The following is a 24507-nucleotide window of genomic DNA, read 5'->3' on the forward strand; positions in this document are numbered from 1 at the left end:
CTCCATGTGCACCGACAGAGGAGGAGGCTGAGGAAAGCACAGGTTGTTCACATTCAGGCCCCCGACCGGGAAACACGCAGAGAGCCGCCTGTAACACAGAGAGGGAAGGGCCCTTTACACTTTATTTAAAGGGGGGTTCTGCCCATCTTTTCCTCATAATTGTACTTTTGTTTCTGTCTCCACTTAAAGGCAGCTTGACTGGACACTCTATATTCTGGATAACAGCTGGGATCTTGACAAATACAGCTTTGTTTTAGGCCTATAACCAACCAGTGGTGTTTTTATAAACCGCATTAAAAACAGTAATTAATCATCTTCTTTATTGATTGATTATCTGACCTATAAAATGTCAGATTTCAGCTCTCTTTCTCTAGTTTGATTTGCGTCACCTTCTCTAGTACACAGGTACGGTCTCCTAACCCGGCAGTAGTTTGACTCTCTGTGGTTGGACAGGATTGGATTATGTAAATAATCTGCTCCCATACGGTTACAGCATTCTTCTGTTCAGTACCAATCTCCGGGCGGATATTTGCTCGCTCGGTATATTTTTAAAATGGTGCAGTCTCCCCGTGAAAGGACCCAGTGTGTCCCCCCTCTTACTCTGGACAAAATGCAACGTTACTGTGAACTTTCACATTAGTGTCACTCCACATACTTCCGTGCAACATGTGGGCTCAGCACAGCGGGCGTTACCAGGTGAACACACACGAGTGACTAAAGTCAAAATGTGTCATGTGATGCCATTATGTTTGTGTAATATCTAGCTACATGTCAGTCCCCGCGTTGGGTGTTCAAACTATACAATAATTCTGTGTACTTCTTTTCTTCCACAGAGCTCTCCCACGTCTCTCCCCCTCTGCCTGGGTGACCAACCATCACAACAACCCCCCCCCCCCCCCCTTCCCTTCTCCACTTTCAACCTTATCTAATGATGACATCCCCGGACTCTCCCCCTCTGGTCTCCCCTTCCCCGTGTCCCGCTCCCCCTCCGTCCCTCCCCTCTTCCCCGGTTCCCTCCTCCCCGGCCCCTTCCTCCTCCTCGCTCCCCGCCCCGCCCTCGCTGCCTCCCACGGGGGAGGTGATGGTGCTGGCTCTGGGCCGGAAGAAGCAGAGGGTCCTGATTGCTCTCTCCATCCTGCCCAGCCTCTTCCTGGCCTTTCTGCTCTCCTCCGACCCCCTCATCACCCTGTCGCAGCCCCACCATTGCCACCTGCCGGGGCCCCTGCCGTCCCCCGAAGTGCTGAACGCCTCCCTGCCCTGGCAGAAGGGGGAGAGGCCCGGGGACGGCGGGGGCCTGTCCCAGTGTAAGCAGTATGTCAACGGCAGCCAGTCTGCGGTGGTGGACTGCGAGGCCGGCTGGGACTACAACGTCACGGAAGGGCTGAGGAACAACATCGTCACTGAGGTACAGCTCCGGCCTGGGATCCTCCTTAATCATGGTCCTGGCCTGGTTCATTGTTTGGGCTTTCTGTGGGAGGGCTACCTTTTTTGTTTTTGTTTGTTTATGTATGGATTTAGGGCCTTGAAATGCTGAAACAGTTGTTTCATTTGTATCCCCCATTTATCCACAGGAGGGCCTTGCTGAGCATGCAGCCTCCCCTTTTGCAACCCCTTGCTAAACTTTATTTGCACATAATTTAAACCTATAAATTGGCACTATAAAAAGGTCTTCTCCTGGTGGCTTGTGGAGCCTTGGCTCGTGCTAGTTTATAATGCATCGTAGCATTTAATTTACTTGCTTTTTAAGTTTAATTGTGTTATGCTTGTGTGGCGACAGGAGTTGTTGTGAAAACTCATTTCTGTTGGTGCATTCAATTCCAAACGTCAGAGATTCAGAAGAGCCCTGATAACATTTTCCACCAGTTTGATGCAGGTGCTGAATGTGCGTCGTACCTTTTTGTTTGGGGTAGTCATATGAGAATGATGTCACTGAGATTAATCCCAGGACAGTCTGATGCTGTATTCACAGCCCCGCTAAGCCACAGCATCACATGATGAGAAAGAAAAACAATCACAGATCTGTTCATTTTAGGGTGATGGTGTCTCTCATGCACTCAGTCTGTGTCTTCATGTGGTGGGAGCAGGAAGTGAGCTTCCCAGACCTCTGAGGTCTGCTCCTCATCTCTGCTACGGGCAGGAAGCTTACGTCCACCGCTACTAGCGTAACACGCCCAAATCTCCGACTGAACCTTCGGTGGTCGAGTGGCATTGTGGGTAACTTAGGCACCAGGTTTTGAGAAGGAAGAACACAATAAGTCTGAGTCAGCTGAATCAATTTCGATAGTTAAAGAAAGTATCCTGCAGTTCTCTTTTTAAGTTTTTCATCAGACCGTGTCTTTGTACCTGCATCACTGTAAACATGTCGCTAAGGATCCCTGCTCACAGCCAGATTACCATTGAGATAGAGGGAGACAGTGTACTTAAATGAATGGACATCGAGGTAAACATATCTTAATCTAAAAGGTCTAAAAGCAATTTTTTACTTAATGGAATAAAACATAAACAAACATAGGAATGTCTCACCAGTGGGCACTTTAGTAACTGTTTACAAAGCAGGGATTGGAGAACTTCAATCATTCATTTTGCATCTCTGCTCTCAGGATCTGAACTTCTTTAACCTTTCCACTGTAACTTGCTCCTTATTTAATCAGCACACAGGCAGGCTGACGATAGGCTGAAGTGGAACAGTGAGTGTTTTGTCACTTATGATATTCACCTCGTATCAACAACTTCAGGTGGTTTCTTCGCCTCTTATGCTCATAACTACACAATTGATGTTCTTAAAGGATTACACAAAATGAAACATGCATTTCCTCTCAGAGCTGGATTTCATAGTAAAAACGTCAACTTGTTCTCGTTAACGTCTTTTAACAGAGCGTAGCCAGCGGCTCACACTTCTGTGTGTCTGCTTTCATTCCTGGTGTCCGCTGATGTGGGAGCCACGCCCAGCCCTCCGGTCCGTGGCATTAGGGCGGCTCGCTGGTAATCCACCCACATCACTGCAGCGATATGTAAACGCTGCCGAGGGAGGCATTTAGCAGGAGCTTAAAGACATACAGGAGGTAGCGGCCGTTCAGTCTCGTCCACATACCGAGAGTCAGACGGACGGACGAGCGGACGGACACGTTTTGGCTCTTTTTAAAATCAAGTTTAACTCAGAAAGTATTTTTATTTTTTTTTTGCTGACAGGATGATCTGTTCCTCCAGCGCCGCTTCGCTTTGCTGAGCAGGAAGCAGGAAGGCCCCTGATCAATAAACAGTGTGTCACTTCACTGGAGGCAAACTCCACTTAACATCTGAATCTATGGGCTAATGCAAAGACACTTCCTGTCAGTACGCTGATAATACAGCAGGAGGTTACGTACATTTGTCAATCCTCAATAATGTCATAGTACTTATGTAGCAGTAGTTCTATTTTTGATATATCTGGCTGTTTTGGGTATACTGTATATATATCTATATATATATATCTATCTATATATCTATCTATATATCTATCTATCTATCTGTGCAAGTTACAACAAAATATGATTTATTGTCTGCAGCAGCATCCCGCAGCAGCAGCAGTTTCAGTCAGAAATGTATAAGGAGGAAATGGTTTCGGGTCTCGGGCCTTTCCAAAGGGACATACCTGATTGGTGCGTGAGCCTCATTCCAAAAACCAGTCTGGGGAGTTTACGAAGCCGTTTGTTTACATGTTACTCGCCTCCTGTTGTCCAAAGCGTTCCACCCGTATGAGCACTGTGGTTTGCTATGTTGCCCTTTTACCCGGCTGGTGTGCTTTGTCGTGTCTCTGTGCCTCAGCGGTAGGACGGCTGATATTATGTGACAGGCTTTTATGTTTCTGTGCGAGGGCTTTAATTATGTAAGGCCTTTTTTTTTTTTTTTTTTTTTTTTTTTACCAGCGGCCCTCTGCTCTCCCTCTCTGGATCATTAAAATCCTTTTTGCTTTCAGCGGCCAGCAGACAGCGACATTAGCAGAGCTCAGCTGTTAATGCAAGTCAGTTGGTCGGCTTAATGTGATTAAAACTCTGTGTGTTTCTTTTAAAAACACATTTGCTAACTTTCCATGTGGCTACACTATAATGTACAATACAAGTGTTATTACATCCAAGAAGGACCAGAAACGGATTTTCTTTCACCATCTAAGTAATTGAGTAATAATTTGGACTATGAATAAATGAAACTGGTGAAAAGAATAATATGAATTTGATCTACAAAAAGCTTTTCATTTACAGAAAACCAATCGCAGACATCTCTGGTAATCAGTTGATGAATTGAAGGCCCAGTTGGTGGTTTTCTGTCGTTGTAATAGATAAAGCTTTCAATGTATTTGGGTGTTTGGACCTCACCGCGCACTCTTTTCTCTTCACCCTTTCTCACCTTTATTTGACAAATCGATTAAACCAATAATAGTTGTCAGAATAATTCATAATAACAATAGTTTTTAGTTGCAGTCCTGTTTGGGCACCGGGGTCGAAAAGTTAGTGTAATGTTAATGAAACATTATTCCAGTGTGTGCACATCTGGATGTTATTGGTTGAGTGTTCCCATTGTGCCTTGTGTTCACCAGCCTGCCTTCTGCTCTCCTGTATGTGTGGTGATGTCTACCTGATGACTTCCTGTTCCCGAACATGTACAGTATGTTGCTGGCCTAACCTGAACATATGATAACTAACTGATCTGTCTCTCTCCCTCCCGGGTCTGTGCTGTCCAGTGGGATCTGGTGTGTGGTCAGTACTGGCTGGTCCCAGTGGAGGAGGTGTGTTTCATCCTGGGCGTCCTGACTGGCTGTCTCGGCCTGGGCTTTGCCTCTGACAGGTAATACACACACACACACACACACACACACACACACACACACACAGTCACACACACACAGTCACACTCACACTCTTGCAGCCTGAAGACTGTCATCTGTAGAAAAGACAAAACATGCAAGGCCAGCAGAAGTTCTGTTAAAAGGTTACTCTGGGTCGATTTGGAAAGCTTGTTCCTCAATCTTCCGTCTCTTGTTCTTTATGTTGCAGATTCACTACCTCACGACCAAAATACACACAGACACGAACACTTACGCACACAAAATACAACGTACAAGTAGATGGTGAAAGAATGTATCACAACAACCACTTTTCTACACATAAGTGTCTTTGGGCTGCTGTAGAAACATGGTGGTGCAACTGTGATGAGGATCGGCTCCATTTGTAGATGTAAACGGCTCCTTCTAAGCTGTTTCAGATTATACACTAATGAAAACATGGTTATTAATATGATATTCCACGTCTGCCAATAAAACACCCTAAATACCACACACTGTTCCTTTGTAAGAAAACATCTTTGTTTGGCAAAGATCCCCGCAAAATGTATTTCAATACAAATGAGAATAACGATGGGAAAATCATCATTATTCTCATACATCGTAAATCATATTGCAATGTCAGTTCAAATAATCACAATTACATATTTATTTCAAAATGGTTTCTGCACTACAAGCGATCACGGCAGAAAGGTTTTAATGTCCGAGAGTGTAAACCTCTTGAGCACGTTTTACTCTGCCAGAGCCGACAACCTCATGCTCGGCAGTCTGCATTAGGCACAACCCGAGCACATCCCATAATTGACATAATGGATCCGGCCTGTGTTGTCAGATTGAAAATCACACGGGGGTAGTCGTAGTTGTGTGTGTGTGTGAGTGGGGGGTGTGGGGGGGGGGGGGGGGGATGATGCCAGTTTAATCGGCTAACAGCCTTCATTAATTTGCTGACCAATTGAGCGTAGCATCTGTTTGTTAAGACGAGTGGATGAATGCTGCCTCCTGGGGAACACGGGAGAAAAGGGAACAGGGCTCATCCGCCCGTTGGAAACAAAAATGCTGCTTTGGCATTCAGCTGAAAAGTGTCTAATCATCACATTTAGTGATCAGCTGTGCTCCACACTTGAGCTGATTTTTCATTCTCTATTTCTTTCTTTGTGAAAGTTTTAATACATGCAGGTAATGTCATATTTGAACAGGTTATCTGCACCTTAGAATTCATCTTAAAATGTAAATTCAATTTGACAAAAATCCAGCCTTAAAATTGTGTGAATTTAATGAAACATTTGATCTTGTTGCCACTTTGTCTGATTTATTTGTGAATTCCATGAAACTATGAATGTGGGAACGGTATTAATGGTTCTCTATTGTATCTTATCTCTTCTATTCACAGTGGGCCGTTGTCCTATTTTCTGTTCCCAACCCTCTTGCTGTTAATATTTAAACATGTGAAACCGGTGTTTAGCATTTACTTCATCATCTATTGCTGTTGTTGGTTTTCATGTTTTTGTCTTGATTTGATTTTCTTTTAGATGATAAAATGACTGAAAATACTTTTAGAATAGTGAATCAACAATATCTCATTTTTATTTATCAATAACTTGTAGTCATTGTTCATTTTTTTTGCTGTCATAATACATGTGTAGTGTGTCGTTCCGTAACGTAGCATATCTCTGTTTCCCTGCAGACTGGGCCGGTCCAAGACCCTGCTGACCTCTCTGACCCTGTCGGTGGTGTTCGGGGTGTTGGTGTGCGTCTCTCCGTACCCCTCCATCTTCATCGTCATGCGCTTCTGTTTGGCGGCAGCCAGCGGTGGCGTCTACCTCACGCTGTACATCACTCGTGAGTATTTCAAACGTCTGAAGGGACGCACCGCGTTTGATTTGAGTGGAAAGATCCGTTAAACCGACAGAGTCTTTGACGTTGTGTTTTGACTCGGCAGGTCTGGAGCTGTGTGAGCCCTCTCTGAGGCTGGTGGTGACCATGCTGGCCGGGCTGACGACCGTAGCCGGAGAACTACTCCTACTGGCCGTCGCCCTGGGCTGCCAGTCCTGGAGGGGCCTGCTGGGAGCCGGCGCCGCCCCACTGACACTTTTCCTTTGTTATGGGTATGAGTGTGTGTGTTTGGTTGCACGTCCTCATTTGTTTCTAAGCCTCCGGTGATTCTCTTATTACATATTCAGCTTCATGGTTTTGATTCCCCACATTGTCTTTTCAGGTTTAGATATTCTTGTTGTCTGTGTGTCCGTACTGTCTCAAGTATGTACATTTGTTTTATTTTCCTGTGAAACTGCAGTGACGAGAGAGTGAAGGAAGCCGATAGTCTTTTGATAAAGTGCCGTGATGCCAACTGACTTGCTGGAAGCTTTCTTGGATCGTATCGATTCCAATCCCCACGTCACACTGAGCCTTTGACTTCATGTCGGAATGCATCAGGACCACTTTGTTTCGGGTCCCCAGTCCCTCTTAAGACCTCTGTTAGAAGATAAGCCTTCGGGTTCAAAACCAAATTAACAGAGATTAAAGTTTGATGGATAGCAATGCATTGCGGTTTCGTAAGCAAAGCTGGATTAAGGAGTAAGGAATTCTTTGTGACGCACGTGTGTTATTTTCCAAATGTGTGTTTTGGTGCTCGGTAAAGGTCGGTAAAGATCAAAAGAGTGAGCCCGACTTGTGTTTGGTCTCCTCTGCAGCATTCCCGGGGTGTTTCCAGAGTCTCCTCGCTGGCTCCTTCTGTCGGAGAGATCAGCGGACATGAACTCCTTCACTGAGAGAAGAAACTCCAACAGAGATATGAGGGACGACGAGAGCTTCACAGGTGTGTGTGTGTGTGTGTGTGTGTGCAGAGTTTAGATTCTGAGGGGGCTTTCACACCAAAACGGGTTGCTTCGGTTACTGTGCTTACAGCCGACTTTGTGTACTTTGTCAGGTAAATTAAGTCCCTTAAAAAGTGCGCGACAGCGGTCACACAGTTATACAACCTGAATCATTGTTGAGACGCCTCATGCACGCGTCCGTGCACTCCCCGACGTTCGCACCAGTTAAATGGCAACATGCAAAAGGGTACAGGCCTGTCTCTCCCTGTTGCTCATTATTCATAACGTGCAGTCGATTTGCATTCTAATAATAGCTATTAATTCATATAATCAGTTACTCAAAGATGTGCACATCCGTGTACTTGTGGGAACCAAATCAGAACTAAAATGCAACAATGTATCATGATGAACCCAACTACAGGTGTGAATGCGCTCGTATTCTCGCTCACACTGAGAGCAGCTCACGTTTTTCCTGCATCCCTGTCGCGTTGAATGGATGTTCAGTTCATGAAGGCGGCATTATTTATGAGTTACTCGGCACATTTCAAAACACGAGTACCTATCTCACACCACTGCCAAGAGTAGGTAATGATGCTTAATTAAAGTTCATGATTTATTAAAGACACATGGCGTCATGATAAAGTGTGATGACCTGCACCTACAAACAGTTCATATGTAAACAGTTGTCCCAGGTAGTGACATCGTTTGCTCTTGTCTAGTGAATCGTTTGCTCTTGTCTAGTGAATCGTTGCCCCCTTAAGTTAAAGTTGTTGACGTTGGCTTTACATCCTCTGTTTTTGAGGGTTCCATAGATCTCACCGCTATGTGTGTAAAAATAATAACAATTGCAAAATTCTATTCAAAAAACCATTCTTTTCTTCAAATGTGTTTTTTGCTTTTATTAAAATCTGTTACGGATACTTTAACAGAGTTCTATACTGATGACATACTATACATAGACAAAAACATAAATAAACAACTAAATGGCTAAAATACAAAGTGGTAAAGATTGTATATAGTGTTATAAATAATGTATTGTTTATATACTGTTAATAAAGGCTAAATTGGGAATCAATTTGTATTTAGCCTGGTGCAGCCAGAGTATCAAACAACCTCTATTTGATTAAAAGTATTTGCAACAGCATTGATTTAACTCGAGTCCTGTGAATACAGTTGACAGTGAGCTATTGATTGTAAAGAGAATCCGGTCTTCATTCTCTGTGTCGTTAAGCTGAACATTAAAACGCTTCTTTTGTCCCGTTCGTCCGCTGCAGAGCTGGATTCAGAGCCGGCCCCCTCCTCACGCCCCCGCCTGTCCTACCCTGAGCTCTTCCACAGCAGGAACATCTGGAAGAACATGTGTGTGCTGGGCTTCACCTCGTAAGTCCTCCCACACTCTCGACACACTCGTTGCTGCTGCGGTCTCATATTTCCTCCTCAGTGTTTTGATTCTCACACGTTCTCCCACTCTGAACCACTTCTCTATTTAAACCCGCTCATAAACACGCGACTGCTCGATCTTTGTGTTTTCCTCCTTCCTCCTTCAGATTCATCTCTCACGGCATCAGTCACTGTTACAGCTCTTTCCGAGGTGACGTCAGAGGCACGGCCCCGAGCTTCTATTGGACGTACCTGCTGTCTGTGTGCGCAGGGGGCGGGGCCTGGCTGTTGCTCTGGGCGACCGTAGACAGGTGCGGCCGCCGTGGCATCCTGCTCCTCTCCATGACGATGACGGGCCTGGCCTCTCTGATCCTCCTGGGACTCATGGAGTGTAAGCAGGCTTTAGCGGCAGGAGATTCTTCTCCTCAGGTCTATCTAGAGTCAGATGAAGAGAGCTGGTTGTAGTCTTTGACAACAAGGTGGACACAGTCACCCTCCATCTCCCCTGTTGTTGTAGAGACATTAAGTGAGCCTCGTATGTATTAGCCTTCCTCAAATCCTGACTGGAATGAAAGTAAAAGTTAGTTTACTTGATGCTAAGCTCAGCTTTGTGTTCATATTAGGTCATCTATACAGCACTGACGTCCTGTTGGGCTCGTGCTTCATGCATTATGAAATGGATTAAAAGCAAACCGGTCCGCTCTGTTAATGGAAAAACACATTCCAGGTGCCTTTTGTCTTTCCAGAGCCGGTTGTAGAAACACACTCACAGTTGCTTCGGTGTCAGTCGCCCCCTTGTGGATGAAAACGAGTATGACATTCAGTTAATGTAGGGCACTGCAGCGGCAGCAAAGTCAAAACGGTGTCAGGCGCTGTGCTTTAATCATGCAACACAGGCTGAGGGATATGAATATTTTGAGTTCCACATTAGAAATTAGTTCATCATGATATATCATCAGAAACTGAAAAACTTCATCGAACTTGTTCTTCCTCCTCCTCCTTTAGACCTGAGTGAGACGGCCATCACAGTGTTCTCAGCGCTGGGTCTTTTATCCTCCCAGGCCACCGCCTCCCTCTGCATCCTCTTCACCGCAGAGATCATGCCCACCGTCATCAGGTAACGCTAACACAGCGACGCGGATGTTAAAAGTTATAGAAGCCTTGCTTTATTTAGTTTAGTGAAAATATGTTGGTATTGTGTTAATGTTTTGTCTCTGTCAAAATGCTCCCGCTCAGCTCGTTAGTGCTGCCAAAATGAATCTGACCTGAGAAACACAGAACATTGCTAGAATAGTTCATGTTTTTAGCATAAAGTCTAGAAACAGCTAGCCTAGCGCTTTCCAAAGGTAAAAACATGTTTACACTTTTGTTTCGTTTGGACAAATCTGAAGTTGTGTGTGTCTACAGGGGCACCGCCGTGGGCTCCGTGCTGGCCCTGGGCTGCGTGGGCCGCCTCACCTCCCCGCTCATGGACCTGAGGAACCACTACGGCTACTTCCTGCACCACGTGGTCTACTCCTCTCTGGCCCTGCTGGCCGTGCTGTCCATCCTCCTGCTGCCCGAGAGCAAGAGGAAGCCGCTGCCCCAGACGCTGGCCGACGGGGAGCAGTACAGGCGCCCCCCGCTGGGCAGGAGGAGGCGGGACAATGTGCCGCTGCTGGCCACACCCAACCCAGAGACCTAAAAAAAAAAAAAAAAGACCCCCGAAAGAGTGAGATGGACTCCGCTCAAATCACCAACTTTTGCAGCCAGAACATTCACATCCATTGTGTTCATGCAGAGGAGGAGGAAGGCCGAGCAGACGACTGTGGACAGACCATGAACGATGGCGATGAACGTGATCAGACGGCGTTAGCTCCTTAACATATCATCCGTTAGTCATTCCAAACGCAGGCAGGTTGGGTCGAGCTTCCATTTCTCGTCACCATCCTCTGTTTCCTGCCACTGAGATGTGTGTGTAGACACACAACGCTCACAGATGCATGTAGGGAAGTCTTCATCATCGTCATCTCCTCCTGACCAGACGGCAGGTGATCCCCCCCCGTCATGTGACACACCAGCATACTGCTGCACGCTGTCCCCCCCCCCCCCCCCCGCCACGCGTCTGTCGTAGAGATGTTAGCCGCTTACAACTCCAGACCGGTGGCTCCGAGAGCAGTCGCAAATTATGCCAAGCGTTTGTCTTAACCTGCATAGAGCGGTTGTTGTTTTTTGTCGTGTTTTGCTGTGTACGACAACAGCTAGAAGTGCAAAATCAAAGCAATGTCAGCTTTGTATACTTTTCCGTGACACTCGTGGTAAAAGTCTCCCATGTGGACCACAGTTCTCCAACGTTGTACGACTCGATGGAGTGTGGGTGCCGTGTAAATACTCTAGCGTCGGTTTCTTTAGCTTCTGGGGGCTGGAAACTGTTCAGTGCAGTACGCTGTGCAGCGGTGCAGAGCTCTGTCAAACATTCGTATTCAAGACGACGGTGGTTCATTTCACCCAAATCTTAAAATGTAAGAGACAGTTTTAGGAGCGTAAATCAACTGATATCAATTTTGGGATCAGAAGCTAAAAAACAAAACAAATAAAAATGAATCTGGCCTGGAGCCAGCAATATTTATGTCTTATTTATGTTGTTATTAAGCATAATCGATAAATTATCCAGAGGCCTATCATTTTAAAGTATTAAGCTGAATATTGTTAAACAGGATTGAGATGAATCCGACTCTCTGATCCAGCAGTGAAGCTGTAAACTGTCACATGTTTGAAGGACTATTCTAATACCTCTCTAGATGACCAGTCTCAGATGTAAGAGAACAGACGGGTACAAACAAACTACAGCAGAACTTTAAACGGTGACTTGTGTAACCAGGCACATCATTTGTATTTTTTTCTCAGCACTTAAATGTGGAAGTTTTGAAGGAGGTTTGTCTTGTCATGTTGCCTGAATGTTCATCGATGCTGGAGAACGGGCCCGGTGATTGTGCTCCACGAGGTTTCAGTGGGAGCTGAAGAGGGCCTCAGAAGCTCCAAATCCTCGACCGCGCACCAAAGGATGTGCTTCTTCTTCTTCATGGCTTCTTTATTTTGCGCTGGCTGATGCCTTGTTGCATATTGTTAAATCTCGACGGAGAATTACCAAAGCATGGCGGTTTCAGTGCTTCAAAAAAAAAACCCATCCCGGTGTATTTTGATGGGTGCGTCGTGTTTCGAGGAAGCGGGACGTGTTTCATTTGGACTCTGGCGTCGAGGAGGAAGGACGCTCACTTTAGCCGACGGCTTCGTCCTCTGTTAGTAGTTTATTCACTCTGTATGTTGCACTCAACCAGTCCTAACAAATATACACTGATACTTATTATCACTAGTAGTATTATGTCTGACAACACTGATGAGCTGTTCAATGAGTATGATGCAGTTAACTATATAGCCTGATTTAATGTCAAATAAAACTGGTTAAATTAACGAGACTTGGGCTTTTTTTTTTTTTTGTATGAATCATGTGAGCTGATGGTTTAGATGGGTGTCTGTATTTACTGTGTATTTGTGATGTCATATCAATATTTGACTGGTATTTATGATCTAGTATAAATGTTTTATGTATCACAAAAACTATATTTTTCATACTGTTGGTCGGGACCATTGTGTACACTTCCTTCCCAGGTTAGCTCCTCCTCCGTGTGGGGCCTTTAAGGGTTTCTTTATGTCCACTGAGACCTTGATTTGTTTTAAAATTGTGTTGACATTTTAGACATACTATACTAAAACTCTTTCCCGACATGCTATAGTATGACTTTTATGACATTTTTAAGAAGACTATTGTACATTTTGTCGACACACTAAAGTATGACTTTTCTGGATATACTATATATATTTGTTATGACTTTCATTATGTTGTTCCTCATGCTATACTTTGACTTTTTCGACATACTATACTTACACTTTTTCATTTATTTTTATGACACTATACTATGACTTTTTTCCGATAAATTATGACTCATGACTTTTATTTTTAAATACCGGTATATATATTTTTTAATTTATGAGGTGCTTTACTCTACACAATAACCAGTAGCCTATTTGCCATACATGGTACAATTCTCTTGTCAAAAAAACAATAAGCGCAACCAACTTGCATAAATGTTTCTCACGACGCTGCAGTTATTTTATATTGGATACTAAATCTACTCTTACTTCATATGTGCAATCAAATTCCAGCACATGAACACTTGCAAATGATCAGTAGTTATTTAAGAACGTATCCCATAGATGGTTTGCAACAGGTCTGCACTGTAAAGGACTCATTTAGTTGATTATTAAACAAAAAGTATCGTGGACAGAAAACCCTCATCGTAGCTTTCAAGCAGCTGATAACAGCAGTGCAAACACCTTCAGTCACAGCGTTCATGAGTGGAACTTATCAATGCATGTTATCAGTAAAGTGGAACTAATTACTACAACGGCTACAGTGTAGCTTTAAAACAGAAAGCTATTAAAATGACTGATTCATCTTCACAGATAACCCAAACTGTGAAGAATAGCAGTTGTATGAAGATCCAACATCTAAGACCTCAACACTTTTGGCTGTACTGCACAATTTCAGATCATTTGATGACTTTTGTATTGCAAGTTAAATCATTTGTCAAATAAACCAGCTTCTAGAGGAAGGTTATGAAGTTTATTAGAAACACCAACTGGATTGGAATCATACAAAAACAGCACTGAGTGACTGTTTCAACACAGCAGATAAACAAATGTATGCAGACAAATAATGAACCTAAATCTACGTGTGTGTAGCTGTGCGTCCATCTTTCTTCACAACAGTCCCAGTTTGTATTCCACCATCATGTGCGGCTCGCCCATCATCTCACTCTGGCCTGGATCTGCAGAATAAGAGCAGGTGGTTAGACGTCATATTCAGACAAGTTGTGCGAATGGTCGTGAGACGGTGAAGGGGTGACGTTCTCACCGTTGAGGATGTCCTCAAAGCCGACGGACTCGTCGTTGCCTCGCAGAATGTCCACAGCCAGGTTTGAACTCTGTAAGAACGGCAGGCGCTGGATCTGGAAGGAGGAGGGAGTAACGGAGAGAGAAGGGTGACTTAAAAACAATAAACAGGGAGAGGAGCCAAAGGAGGAACTGGGGAGGTGGATTACTGGGACGCGCAGCTCCTGTGTGTGTGTGTTACCTGTCTAGCTGCCCTGTACTCCATCTGCAGTTTCAGCGGAGCATGAAGGCCCTGGATGTTTCTGAGTGTAGAGAAGTTCATCTTGTCCTGGTTTGGCTGGAACTGCACACCACAGAAACACACAAATATATTGAAAGAAAGACACATTTCCACCATTAGACTTTCCCCTGTTCTTACTGCTACTGATCTGCTTGTTACTAATAAAACAAGGCCATCTGTTGTGTAGTTACGATCAAAGATATTCGGGCCCTGATCAGACCCATTTTAGGAGCTCCCTGACAGACTCAGGTTGAAAAAAACAACAACATTCAACAATATATTGAGTTGTTTTATACATATTTTTTAATAAAGGGAGCAGCTGTGTTGTTATAAGTTATTTTGAAGCTGCTAGTCCCACTACCACTCCAGCCAACACACCGTAACAATAAATGTTTCTTTACTGTCGGGAGAGGACCGAGCCTCTCAACTCTAAATATATCTTTATATAATAATAATAATAATATACTCCTCCCTGTAGGAATGTTCTCAGATTTACATTTGTTGTTGGCATTGACATAGTATAGTCAACAATAGGGAGTTATTCAAACATTTCTGCTGTTGCCGTTCAATAAAGACTATTTGTTTACATCAGAATAACAAAGAAATGTTGATTCTTTTAATTAATTGTCTTTTTTCCCCCTCACAAAATAATCAAAAAGAACCGATAAGAGCATCGATACGGAACAGAACCGATAAGCAGTATAGATAGCAGTACTAGTATTGATAAAATCCTAACGATACTCATCCCTAGTGTTGGTTGATGTCAGTGCCATCTTGTTAGTTTGGGAAAACAGGTAATTGAAGAACATATAAAATAGCAGTGCTACTTAATTAGATCACCTTGGCCTAGCTGGCACACTGGCAACGCTGAAGGGGACACCTAAATGTAACCGAGCCATCGATAGTGTTACGAGATCCACCCGAGCTTACACCCACTACAACAAGTCAAAAAGGACCATAGCGTGCAGTTTTTAATGACTCTGTACACAACCACACAGTCCTGAGAAGACGTCTAATCTAAACTGCTCACAATTCAGATTACTCACATTTCTCTCTGACAGCTCCAGCGGGTGGCTTGGAAGAAGCTCATTTTTTACGCTGGTAAAGCTGTGGAGCAAAAGAAACAAATCGAAGAAGAAAATCAGCTTTATGTACATAATACAATACATGTATATAATCTATATCTATAATATCAAAAATATAACCTGACCAACAATGAATTTATGAAACTTATAACTATATAGACACGGATATTAATATCAAGAAACGTGATTAGGAGGATATTTTACAGTAGAAAATCTTCTATCTGTGTGACAAACTGTAACGTTAATGTTTCTTGATTCTCAACATCGATACTGACACTACATGCAATGGAGAACCAGGTACAAAGGGCCCACAAGTATGGTGTTTTATATTTGTTAAAAGCATACACACACTGACGGATAAAATGATAACATTGTCGCGGTGTCTCACCCGCTCCGCAGAGTGTCCTGCACTCCATAAGCTCCCTGCGGACACAAGCCTGCCACAGGTACACTGTCTTTCAGCTGAGAGCGAAGTCCTCGAGTGTTCTGTTACAAACAAATAAAGATACACATCCACCGTTAGCAACTGTTAATATTAAGCTCTCATACCTCAGTTACAAATATCAAAAGATAAAATCGTCTTCGGGCAGTAAGGAGCCTCATAGCTCAGCGCTAGCTAGCATTAGCTTGAGTGACTAATCAAAATCACCGCTAATGTTGCGAGATTTCAGAGGATCCAGTGACACGTGACAAAGATGAGAGGAGTTGGAATAAATATGTGTATAACTATGAAAACAATATTATGGTCATCGATATGGTTACGATAGAATACATTATATTATATGAGATGAGATTAGACTGCAACAATACCATTTTGATTCCGTCTCTTCTACTTTCTTTTCGAAACACTTGAATATCCGGTTGTGTCGCGTTTTCATTGCGTCACATCCTGTAGAAACCGGTGCTGTGTACAATTTGCTATTTAAAAGCCCGTTGTATTATGCACCGATGCGTCTTCATAGCCGATTTGTTTTTATTTGTTGACGTGTAACTGTTCCAGTATACTTTAACACAAGTGGAAAGTAAATAGCGATCATATATTCATGGATGATTGCACGAATTATATTGACGCCGTAAAGGACAAGGGGGTATAGCTCAGTGGTAGAGGGGACAAGGGGGTATAGCTCAGTGGTAGAGCATTTGACTGCAGATCAAGAGGTCCCCGGTTCAAATCCGGGTACCCCCTCTTTTCTAGTTATAGCGACATCATATTTTGTAAATAAGGATCTGATTAACTGTTCTACACACTTTACAAAACTGTTAATGCTTTGTACAATATTTGTAGATTAACTGATACATGATATATGTTTAATAGAAACATTATTTAAAGTTTTTGGAAAATTGTGAAAATCTATGTAATAAATAAATAAATATGAGTAAAGTATTCCAAGTTTATGTCGATATAAACAATATAAAATCTATCAAGACACAAGCCTTTTAAAGATACAATTCTTCATTCAAAATAAAATGATTGCCAGAAAAGTAGAAACATACTGAAGTCACCAGTGAAATGTCCATCAGATCGTTGTATTACAATTCTTTCCTGCATACACTCTAACATTCAAAGCAACAAAAATTGAACAGTCAATCATACATGATGGTCTCTACTAAATGTTATAATGCTTTTGGAAAGTATGTCTCCTATTTCTTCAGATGCAGTTATTGTTTCACAGTAGATTTGATATGTTTGTCTGCAAACTGGATATGAGTAATTCAGTCTGCAAATATGTGGTTTGTAAATGTCTACATTTTCTGTCATCACAGGAAGCCACAGCAATGACCCACTCATCTACAGTACGTACGGCATTTAAAACCTCTTCCACTATCAGTGAACACCTGCCTCAAATTTGAAGAAGATTGGACAAAGTATGACCATTCTACAGTGTTTTTTCCATGAAGAGATCCAGGCGGAGCTCTAAAAAGAACCATGTGTCCAAATGGACACATGGTAACCAAATGCTATTCTGACACACTAAAGGTGTTTTTTCCTTTACATTTTGATATATTTCATCAATTGGAGCTAAAATACTCAAAAATTTACAATTTCCAACTTTTCAATTGATTTTTGGTATTACCAATGTGTATAACTGTGTAATAACCACTAATAACAATGCAAAATATAACTTTGACTCCAAGTGGAGCAGATTTATTGAGAAAGAAAAAAAGGCATAAAAGGCATGCCCTAACCATGAACATCAAACATTTGGCAACAAAATATATGCTACAAGCATCTCTACATATGTTTTTTTCATGACTTCTGTTGGTCATGCCACTGGATAAAACAGTTCCTTTTTGGAAGAAGGCAGAGGGGAGCGGTGCATTTCCTGCAAATCACAGGTGTCTTGTTCTTGCAAAGAACACATTGCCTTCGACCCTTTGTTGCATGTTCAGTGGGAAAGATGGGCCCACATGTTGCTGGTTGTGAAGGCTGAGAAGGCTTCTGCTTGGTAATTTCTCTGATAAGGAGCTCCCTAAACCTTTTGTGTGTCACGGGGGTCCCTCCTTTGTGAACTGTAAGTTCCTTGTAAATTATGTAGCTGTTCACCACAGCAATGTCCACCATGTGGTAGAACACTTTTTTGTACCACTTCATTGTTTTATGGAGAACACTGTAGTGGCCTATCAGTGCATCTGAAAGGTCCACTCCTCCCATGTAGGTATTATAGTCCTTCAGAGCATCTGGAATGGAGACATCAATTCTGCGGACAACTCCATCATCATCCTTCAGGCTCCTAGTGGCACTGAGACCACTGAAAGCTTGGTGGAAGTTCGATGCCACAGTCACCAGTTTGGTGTCCATCCACTGGACAAACAGCAACTTCTCCACTCGTAGCCATCTGATGTCTCCCCGCTTGGCCCTCTTCCCCAGTTTGTTGTCTTTCGTGGCAGGGAAACCCCTACGGTTCTCTTGCATAGTCCCACAAGCCATTATTTGTTTTTGGTCCAAATCAGTCAGAAGCTTGGGACTGGTGTAGAAGTTGTCCATATATACCTGGTATCCTGTTCCCAACAGTGGAATTTCCAGAAGCCTCATCACAGCAGAGTAGCCCAGTCCATCTGTCAACGGTGCCGCTGTCTTCCCCTCATAAATGAAAAAATTCCACGTGTAGCCATGCATGTCGGCAAGCACAAACAGTTTTATTCCCCACTTTGTTGGTTTTAGTGGTAAATATTGTTTGAAACTTAGCCTTGCTTTTGTGGCTACCATCCTCTCATCTATGGCCAGCCTCTGGTCAGGATGATAGGATGATTTACAGGCTAACAAAATGTCATCGTAAAGTGGCTTGACTTTAAAAAGCCGGTCACACTGTGGAGTTCCCCATTTCTCTTCATTTTTTACATCCTCATCAGGGTCACTGAGGTGGAGACACCAGAAGATGACACAGAACCGATTTCGGCTCATGGCTGACACTGGAAAGCGGAAATTGTACGGCGGTACTTTCTTCCAATAGTCAGCTTTTGTAGGGCACCTCACCAGTCCACAGAAAATGATGATGGCCAAAAACGTGAAAAACTCGTCATTTGTTACGGGTCTCCATCTGAATTTTTTTCCTGCCGCCTTCAGTTTCTGTGCCATCTTATTCGTGTTTGTAACGATAATATGTACCACAGTGACGTTGAAAAAAAGCTTGAACAGTTGGAAGGGTGACCACTTTGCTTCTCGGCTGACAGTTGGGCCACTTGGATGACGAGGGCTAAAGTTGTGTGGGCGAGGCTGCGTGTCAGGGTTATCTGTCTCAAGCCATTTTAAAGTCTCCTCCACTTCCTCTTCACCTCTCCTTTGTGTAGTGGGGGTCTGTGCAGGCTGTGCTGATGTTGAGCTGGATGGGGTCGTTGACACACTTCTCCGACCTGTGCTCAGTGCGGGTGTGGTCAATGGCTTTCCTCTTTGTCTTGAAGGTGTGAGCTTCGAGGGGGGTGCTGGAGGTGCAGGTCTTCTCTTTGTCCTGGATGGTAGTGGGGGAGGGACTGACGACGATGGCCCCGGTTGTTGACTGAGCCCAGGGGGTTCATCTGTGTCCTCCTCATCCAGACTGTTAGAAAAGTTTTAGAATGAGTTGGTATCACTACTGTAATAATAATTATATTCACCAATTTGTAGCTCCATGCAAATATAAAAACTCCATGGGACAATGCAGTAGAATAACAGTAACAGTACAATAATAGCATGCAAAATACTTCTACTCACAGATGAAACACATACCGTAACTTTCTTTTTTCTCTCGGTTGGGTGGCAGCAGGAGAGGCCTGTGGAGGCTCCCAGTCTTCATCATCATCTTCCTCATCGACACTGAGAAAAAGAATAAACAAGATTATAATTACTTTATGCAACTTCCAATAACAATAATTGTTTCAGCTAGACTGCTAGAAGACAAGTAATAACTACTGAAATGTGGTCAAATGAACAAAACATCCTGAACTCAAATACATACAATGGACTGTAGCACGTGGAAAAAGTATGTCTCTCCACCAGAAGCGACTATGTAGCAAACAACACACAGCAGAATAGCATAACGATATATAACACATGTGAAACATGAAATAAATATAGGGTAAACCAGCCGTGATATGAATAATCTTACTTGTCTATGACCGGATCAATTTGACGCACGAACAAATCCTCCTCGCCTGTGGCATAATCCAGGTCACTGTCGGAGGAATCCTGAAAACTCTTTTCGAGTGCTTCTTTGACGAAATACTTAGTTTTCCTTGTATTTTTAGCCATTGCAAATTGCAAAAACGAAGTATCTATGGTCGAAGACGTGGTCTGTGTGAGTAGCAAACTTGCTGTGCGTTAAAGCGCATGGCGGAGCGTGCAGTTGGCACGGTTACGCGTGACTGTATACGCCCCCAGGAAAGGTTAATTTGCATATGCAATACATCGTTAGAAAGCCTGAAGTCTCCTCTAGACGAAGGGCTTGACAAGCCTAAACGTATCGCTAGCTGTTACTAATGAAATGCAGTCAAACAAAAACAGAGCAAATCCACGTTTTCAGGGCACGGTAAAGATAGCTCGGTCTCCTGGCTTCAATACATTACTGTCAGTGAACACACGACGCTTTGCCAGATGCTAACATAGTGCAGTATTGACAACTGGCGTCATTATGATCGCCAAGGTCATTTTTAGACACGTTAGGTCCATAACTTTTGAACACAGGGAGAAATCGCCCCCCCCTCGCGCCCCCATAATACATTATGTGGGCGCCAGATGTCTCCAGTTGTAATCAGTTTGATCTCGTTAGATGTCACAGAGATTCAATAATAGATTTGTTTATTCTGGGTCAGGAGTTCATCTCACATACACAGTCACTCTAATGACACGAAACAGAAATAATTATTTGAATAAAGTCTACTTAACTAATGCAATAACACACATCACCATAAGATAATCCCATTGATCATACTTTATTATTTCAAAAATGATTTGGAATAAATTTAAACAGCATTACAGCAAATACTTTAAAGCCACGAGTAGCAATTGTTGTGCTGCCATCACTACAGATGTTCACCTTTGCTTGGCTTAGAGGAGGGACTACTGGCCAGACACATCCACTCCTGCAAGTACCTGCACAGGAAAAAGAGCAAAATATGTTACAAAATGATAAAGATACAACATTTTCTTGACCCCAGTTTGAATTAAAACCGGTCTCTTCAACAGAAAGTCACAAAGGTTCGCTGTCTACTAGCTGACAGTGAGGAGTGGATCTTACTCCTCAAAGTTGATAGCGTTGGTCCAGGCCATCAGCTCATCCAGCTCCCGGTCCAGTATCTCATCATGTCCCCTCTCTTCAATGGCGTCCATCACTTCCTGGGCGGAATTGACCACTGGGTGAGTCTGCAGACGGCCCTGGTTGTACCTGTATGTAACAAAGAGAGGACAGACACACTTATACGCAAGACTGCACGCGACCCTGCCTCAGATGTGTATTTCCACATTTTGTAAAAGAACAAAGAGCATAAAAGGAGATTAAAATGTTTGGAAGTTGTAAAGATGAACAGAAACAGATTACTTATTTCACTGCAGACTTGTCATGTATTAACAAGAACAACAAAAAAATCAGTTAGAAATAATATTAATCCTTGAGTCACTCACTCAAACCAAAGACCCATAGGACAACATTGCTATCCCTACAGGATACAAACCTGTAAGGTCCCTTTGCAACATTTTTGACTATTTTCAAGGTATTTCTAGAATCCTAAAAAAAAAACTGTCCATCAATATAAAATAACTATTCCGTTTGGTGAATGATAAAAATGTTTTGTGAATCCATTTTCTGATCTAAACAAAGATAGAACCCAAAAATTGCACATGCCCTTAATTCATTTGTGCAGTAACTTGTACAGTTGTTTTTGTCTATCTATGTCATTTCTGGCAAAATGGATTAAAGCATCACAACCTTCAATATACCATCAAATTAGCAATGTTTTGTAAATCGACCTAGGGTTTTCAAAGGGGAACAGGAATTTATCTTTCAGAAAAACTGATGCTTGTATACGTGACTGGAATTTCTTAATTAAAACACAAGAGACACAAACTGAGGCTAGCATTTACTGTTATCCTGTATTCACCACTTGAGGCCCCAGCGGCAGTTGCACAGCAAAAGACTTGCTTTAAGCGACAGACACATATATGAAACTCACATCTGCTTTAGCCATTCAATTTTCCTCTTCTTCCGCCACTTGCCCACATCTTGCTGCCGCTGCAACATGGAATAGTGAAAATCCATTTTCTCTTTAGCCTCAATCTCTTTGGGCTCACTCATGGGAACCGCCTATCAGAGAGATGGAGAGGAAGCACATACAACTGACTTTAAAACATCTGCTTTTAGTGGCGGTCAAGATAATTCATGTCTGGCTTTGTTTTCTGTTAAATAAACAGTTTGTGAGAGCATTATGTTTCATAAAGCTGAATTTCCACCAAACTATGATGAAGACAAAAGCTGCCATAAAATGCCTGTTGTAGCTGGATATCTATTCTTAAAGACTGAGTCAGACTCTTGCCACAAAGGGCAAAATTACACCTTGTATTGGTAGTGCATCTTTCTTTCTGCACCAATATTTGTACAAATAACGGGCAGAAGAGAACATTTACTCTGACAGGTTTTTCACCTTGCTACAGAAGAGCCTCCAGCTGTTGTTCTCCATGCGCTGGTACCTTCCCGATCGGTCCTCCTGCATCAGAGGCCAGCCGTTGTTGGTCTGCCGGGGCACAGGCTTCTTAAGGCCTGGCTGGGTGTAGGCCTTTGGGCTGCTGGCACACAAGTCTGTGATGGGTCGATGGGTGAAGATCTTATAATAGATGTTGGGAGGAAAGGTAATCTGAAGGCAAAGGCAAAAGGAAGATGTTAGGAAGTATGTGTGCATTATCATAATCACAAAGCTGTTGAGTGATTTACCGCTATCTCCCTATTTAGTTCCTACCCCTCCGAGTCGAAATCTTATGCACGCACCAGCAGCACCATCCAGCAACTCAGCCTGCCACAGGAAAATCAAATCTCACCATTTATTTTATTTGTTGTTTTCATTTAACAGAGAGCATTATTTCCGTTACCTCTCGAGGATTAACAGTCTTTAGGATCGCTTGGGGATCCTGCTGGCTGCAATGACCGATAAGCTCTTTGAAATACTTGAAGACCTCTCTGGTCTACAGTTTGGGAAGAAAATTTATGTTTGAATTTATGCCTGTTGGCTTTCATTCGTGCATGTGCGCCCACAGCAGCAGCACCCACCACATGTCTTCTCCAGGTCTTCTGAATTATTGTGGCTGCTGTCTGCCGCAGTGTCTCCTGCTGCGGCTCCTGGGGACCCTCTTCCTGTAAGCTGGAGGAATATTGAGAAATGAGAAGAGAGAAAAGGATGAGGAGGGGAGAAGGCAGACAGTGCAGCAACATGTAACTTTACTAAAACGTTGATGTTTCTTGTGAGGAGCCCGGTTTTTCTGACTGCCGTTGGTGAAATGTAACCACATTTACTCAAGTACTGTATTCAAGTACAATCTGGAGGTGTGTACTCGTACTTTACCGAAGTATTTTCATCTTCTGCTACTTCATACTTCAACTCCACTATATTAGGGAAATAATATACTGCTTACACTGCATTTATTAACAATTATAGTTGGTTGTTTTCTCACAAATTAAAATCACAGAACGTGGTCATTTTAATAAAATTAGATCTATTGTTACAGATTAATCTACCCAACAGGATATAATGTAGTTAAAATTAGCTCCACCTCATCCGCTACAACATTAAAATGCTAATACAAACTCTTATAGGACCCAAGAAATGTATTGACAAGATATGATATATGCATTACTGTTTGTTGTGATGTATAATTCAATAATGCATTTAATGTTAAATGGGTTCATATGCCACAGAGGTCCTTCGGTAATGATCGTTTTTCAGGGAATAAAACTCCAAGTGGCAATAACTGGAGAAATAGTTTAGAGAATAATTCTGTGAATTAATCTAGCTAACGTTAGAGAACGCTAAGACGTTGTAAAAAACTATAAAACCAAAAAGGTTACACACTGTATTTAATAACCTGATTCAATATAGATTTAACAGTGTACCCTGACTAAAATGTTGCATTCGCAGTCAAATACAAAAGAAAACAATAGCATTACCTCATGATGGGTCTGTACTAGAAGGTATGTCTTCAACTCGCTAACACGAGTTGACTCATGAGGTATTTCATGAGGTTACCTAGCAACCGAGTGTGTATGTGTTACTGCAATAAATCATTACATTTAATGGTATATTCTCCCAAAAAAAGTGATTGTTGACAGTCGAGTTTAGCAAATACCTGTTCATTCCCTTGTGCAAAAATATGTTACACACCTTGTGATATTTATACAAACAGAGTGTCTATGAGAATAGTCACAGGGAAGCTACACCTGGCAAAGTTGAATATGCTACTTAATTTAGCAATAGTTAGCTTGTCGAATGGCTAATAAGTACAGTAGTACAACAAGTGAAACGGTACATGTAGGGAGAAAGTTGTGGTGGCTGAATGGGTCAAATTCAGGACCTGACTGGAAGAAGCTGAGAAGATGTTTACACTTAGTTGACTTTTTCTGCCTTATGAAAATACTTGTTTTTCAAGGCATCCTCTCTGTCTATTACCACCACAAATGTGTGGCCCTTATTTTTAATCCATAATCATCTGACATCAGGTAGTAATTTAAACAATACTCACTAAAC

General features: G+C 42.7%; 3 protein-coding genes and 1 non-coding gene across 4 annotated transcripts; 2 read left to right on the forward strand and 2 right to left on the reverse strand.

Moving 5' to 3' along the window:
- Positions 1-928: 928 nt before the first annotated feature.
- Positions 929-11044, forward strand: slc22a17 (solute carrier family 22 member 17). Its single transcript, XM_076112578.1, has 9 exons — positions 929-1405; positions 4718-4821; positions 6501-6655; positions 6756-6921; positions 7507-7631; positions 8904-9009; positions 9177-9400; positions 10015-10126; positions 10417-11044. The coding sequence occupies exons 1-9, from the start codon at positions 929-931 to the stop codon at positions 10691-10693; spliced, it is 1746 nt and encodes a 581-aa protein (XP_075968693.1). The 3' UTR covers positions 10694-11044.
- Positions 11045-13650: 2606 nt separating this feature from the next.
- On the reverse strand, positions 13651-16199 carry pomp (proteasome maturation protein). The gene is given in 7 exon segments (XM_076112579.1): positions 13651-13877; positions 13964-14057; positions 14183-14284; positions 15268-15328; positions 15695-15792; positions 16117-16160; positions 16163-16199. Coding segments are annotated over 7 exon segments (489 nt in total). The 5' UTR covers positions 16185-16199; the 3' UTR covers positions 13651-13809.
- Positions 16200-16420: 221 nt separating this feature from the next.
- Positions 16421-16492, forward strand: trnac-gca (transfer RNA cysteine (anticodon GCA)). Its single transcript has one exon. It is a non-coding gene; the product is annotated as a tRNA-Cys (tRNA).
- A 4310-nt stretch (positions 16493-20802) lies between these two features.
- On the reverse strand, positions 20803-23935 carry LOC142971838 (protein MFI-like). Its single transcript, XM_076112533.1, has 8 exons — positions 23931-23935; positions 23037-23127; positions 22859-22951; positions 22729-22782; positions 22417-22626; positions 21949-22079; positions 21018-21164; positions 20803-20872 (listed from the first exon to the last, which is right to left on the reverse strand). Exons 1-8 carry the CDS (start codon positions 23933-23935, stop codon positions 20803-20805), a joined length of 801 nt encoding a protein of 266 aa, XP_075968648.1.
- Between the last annotated feature and the right edge of the window lie 572 nt (positions 23936-24507).

This window comes from Anarhichas minor, unplaced genomic scaffold, assembly GCF_050575085.1.
Source record: "Anarhichas minor isolate MPS153535 unplaced genomic scaffold, ASM5057508v1 ptg000050l, whole genome shotgun sequence".
Classification (NCBI taxonomy): Eukaryota; Metazoa; Chordata; class Actinopteri; order Perciformes; family Anarhichadidae; genus Anarhichas; species Anarhichas minor.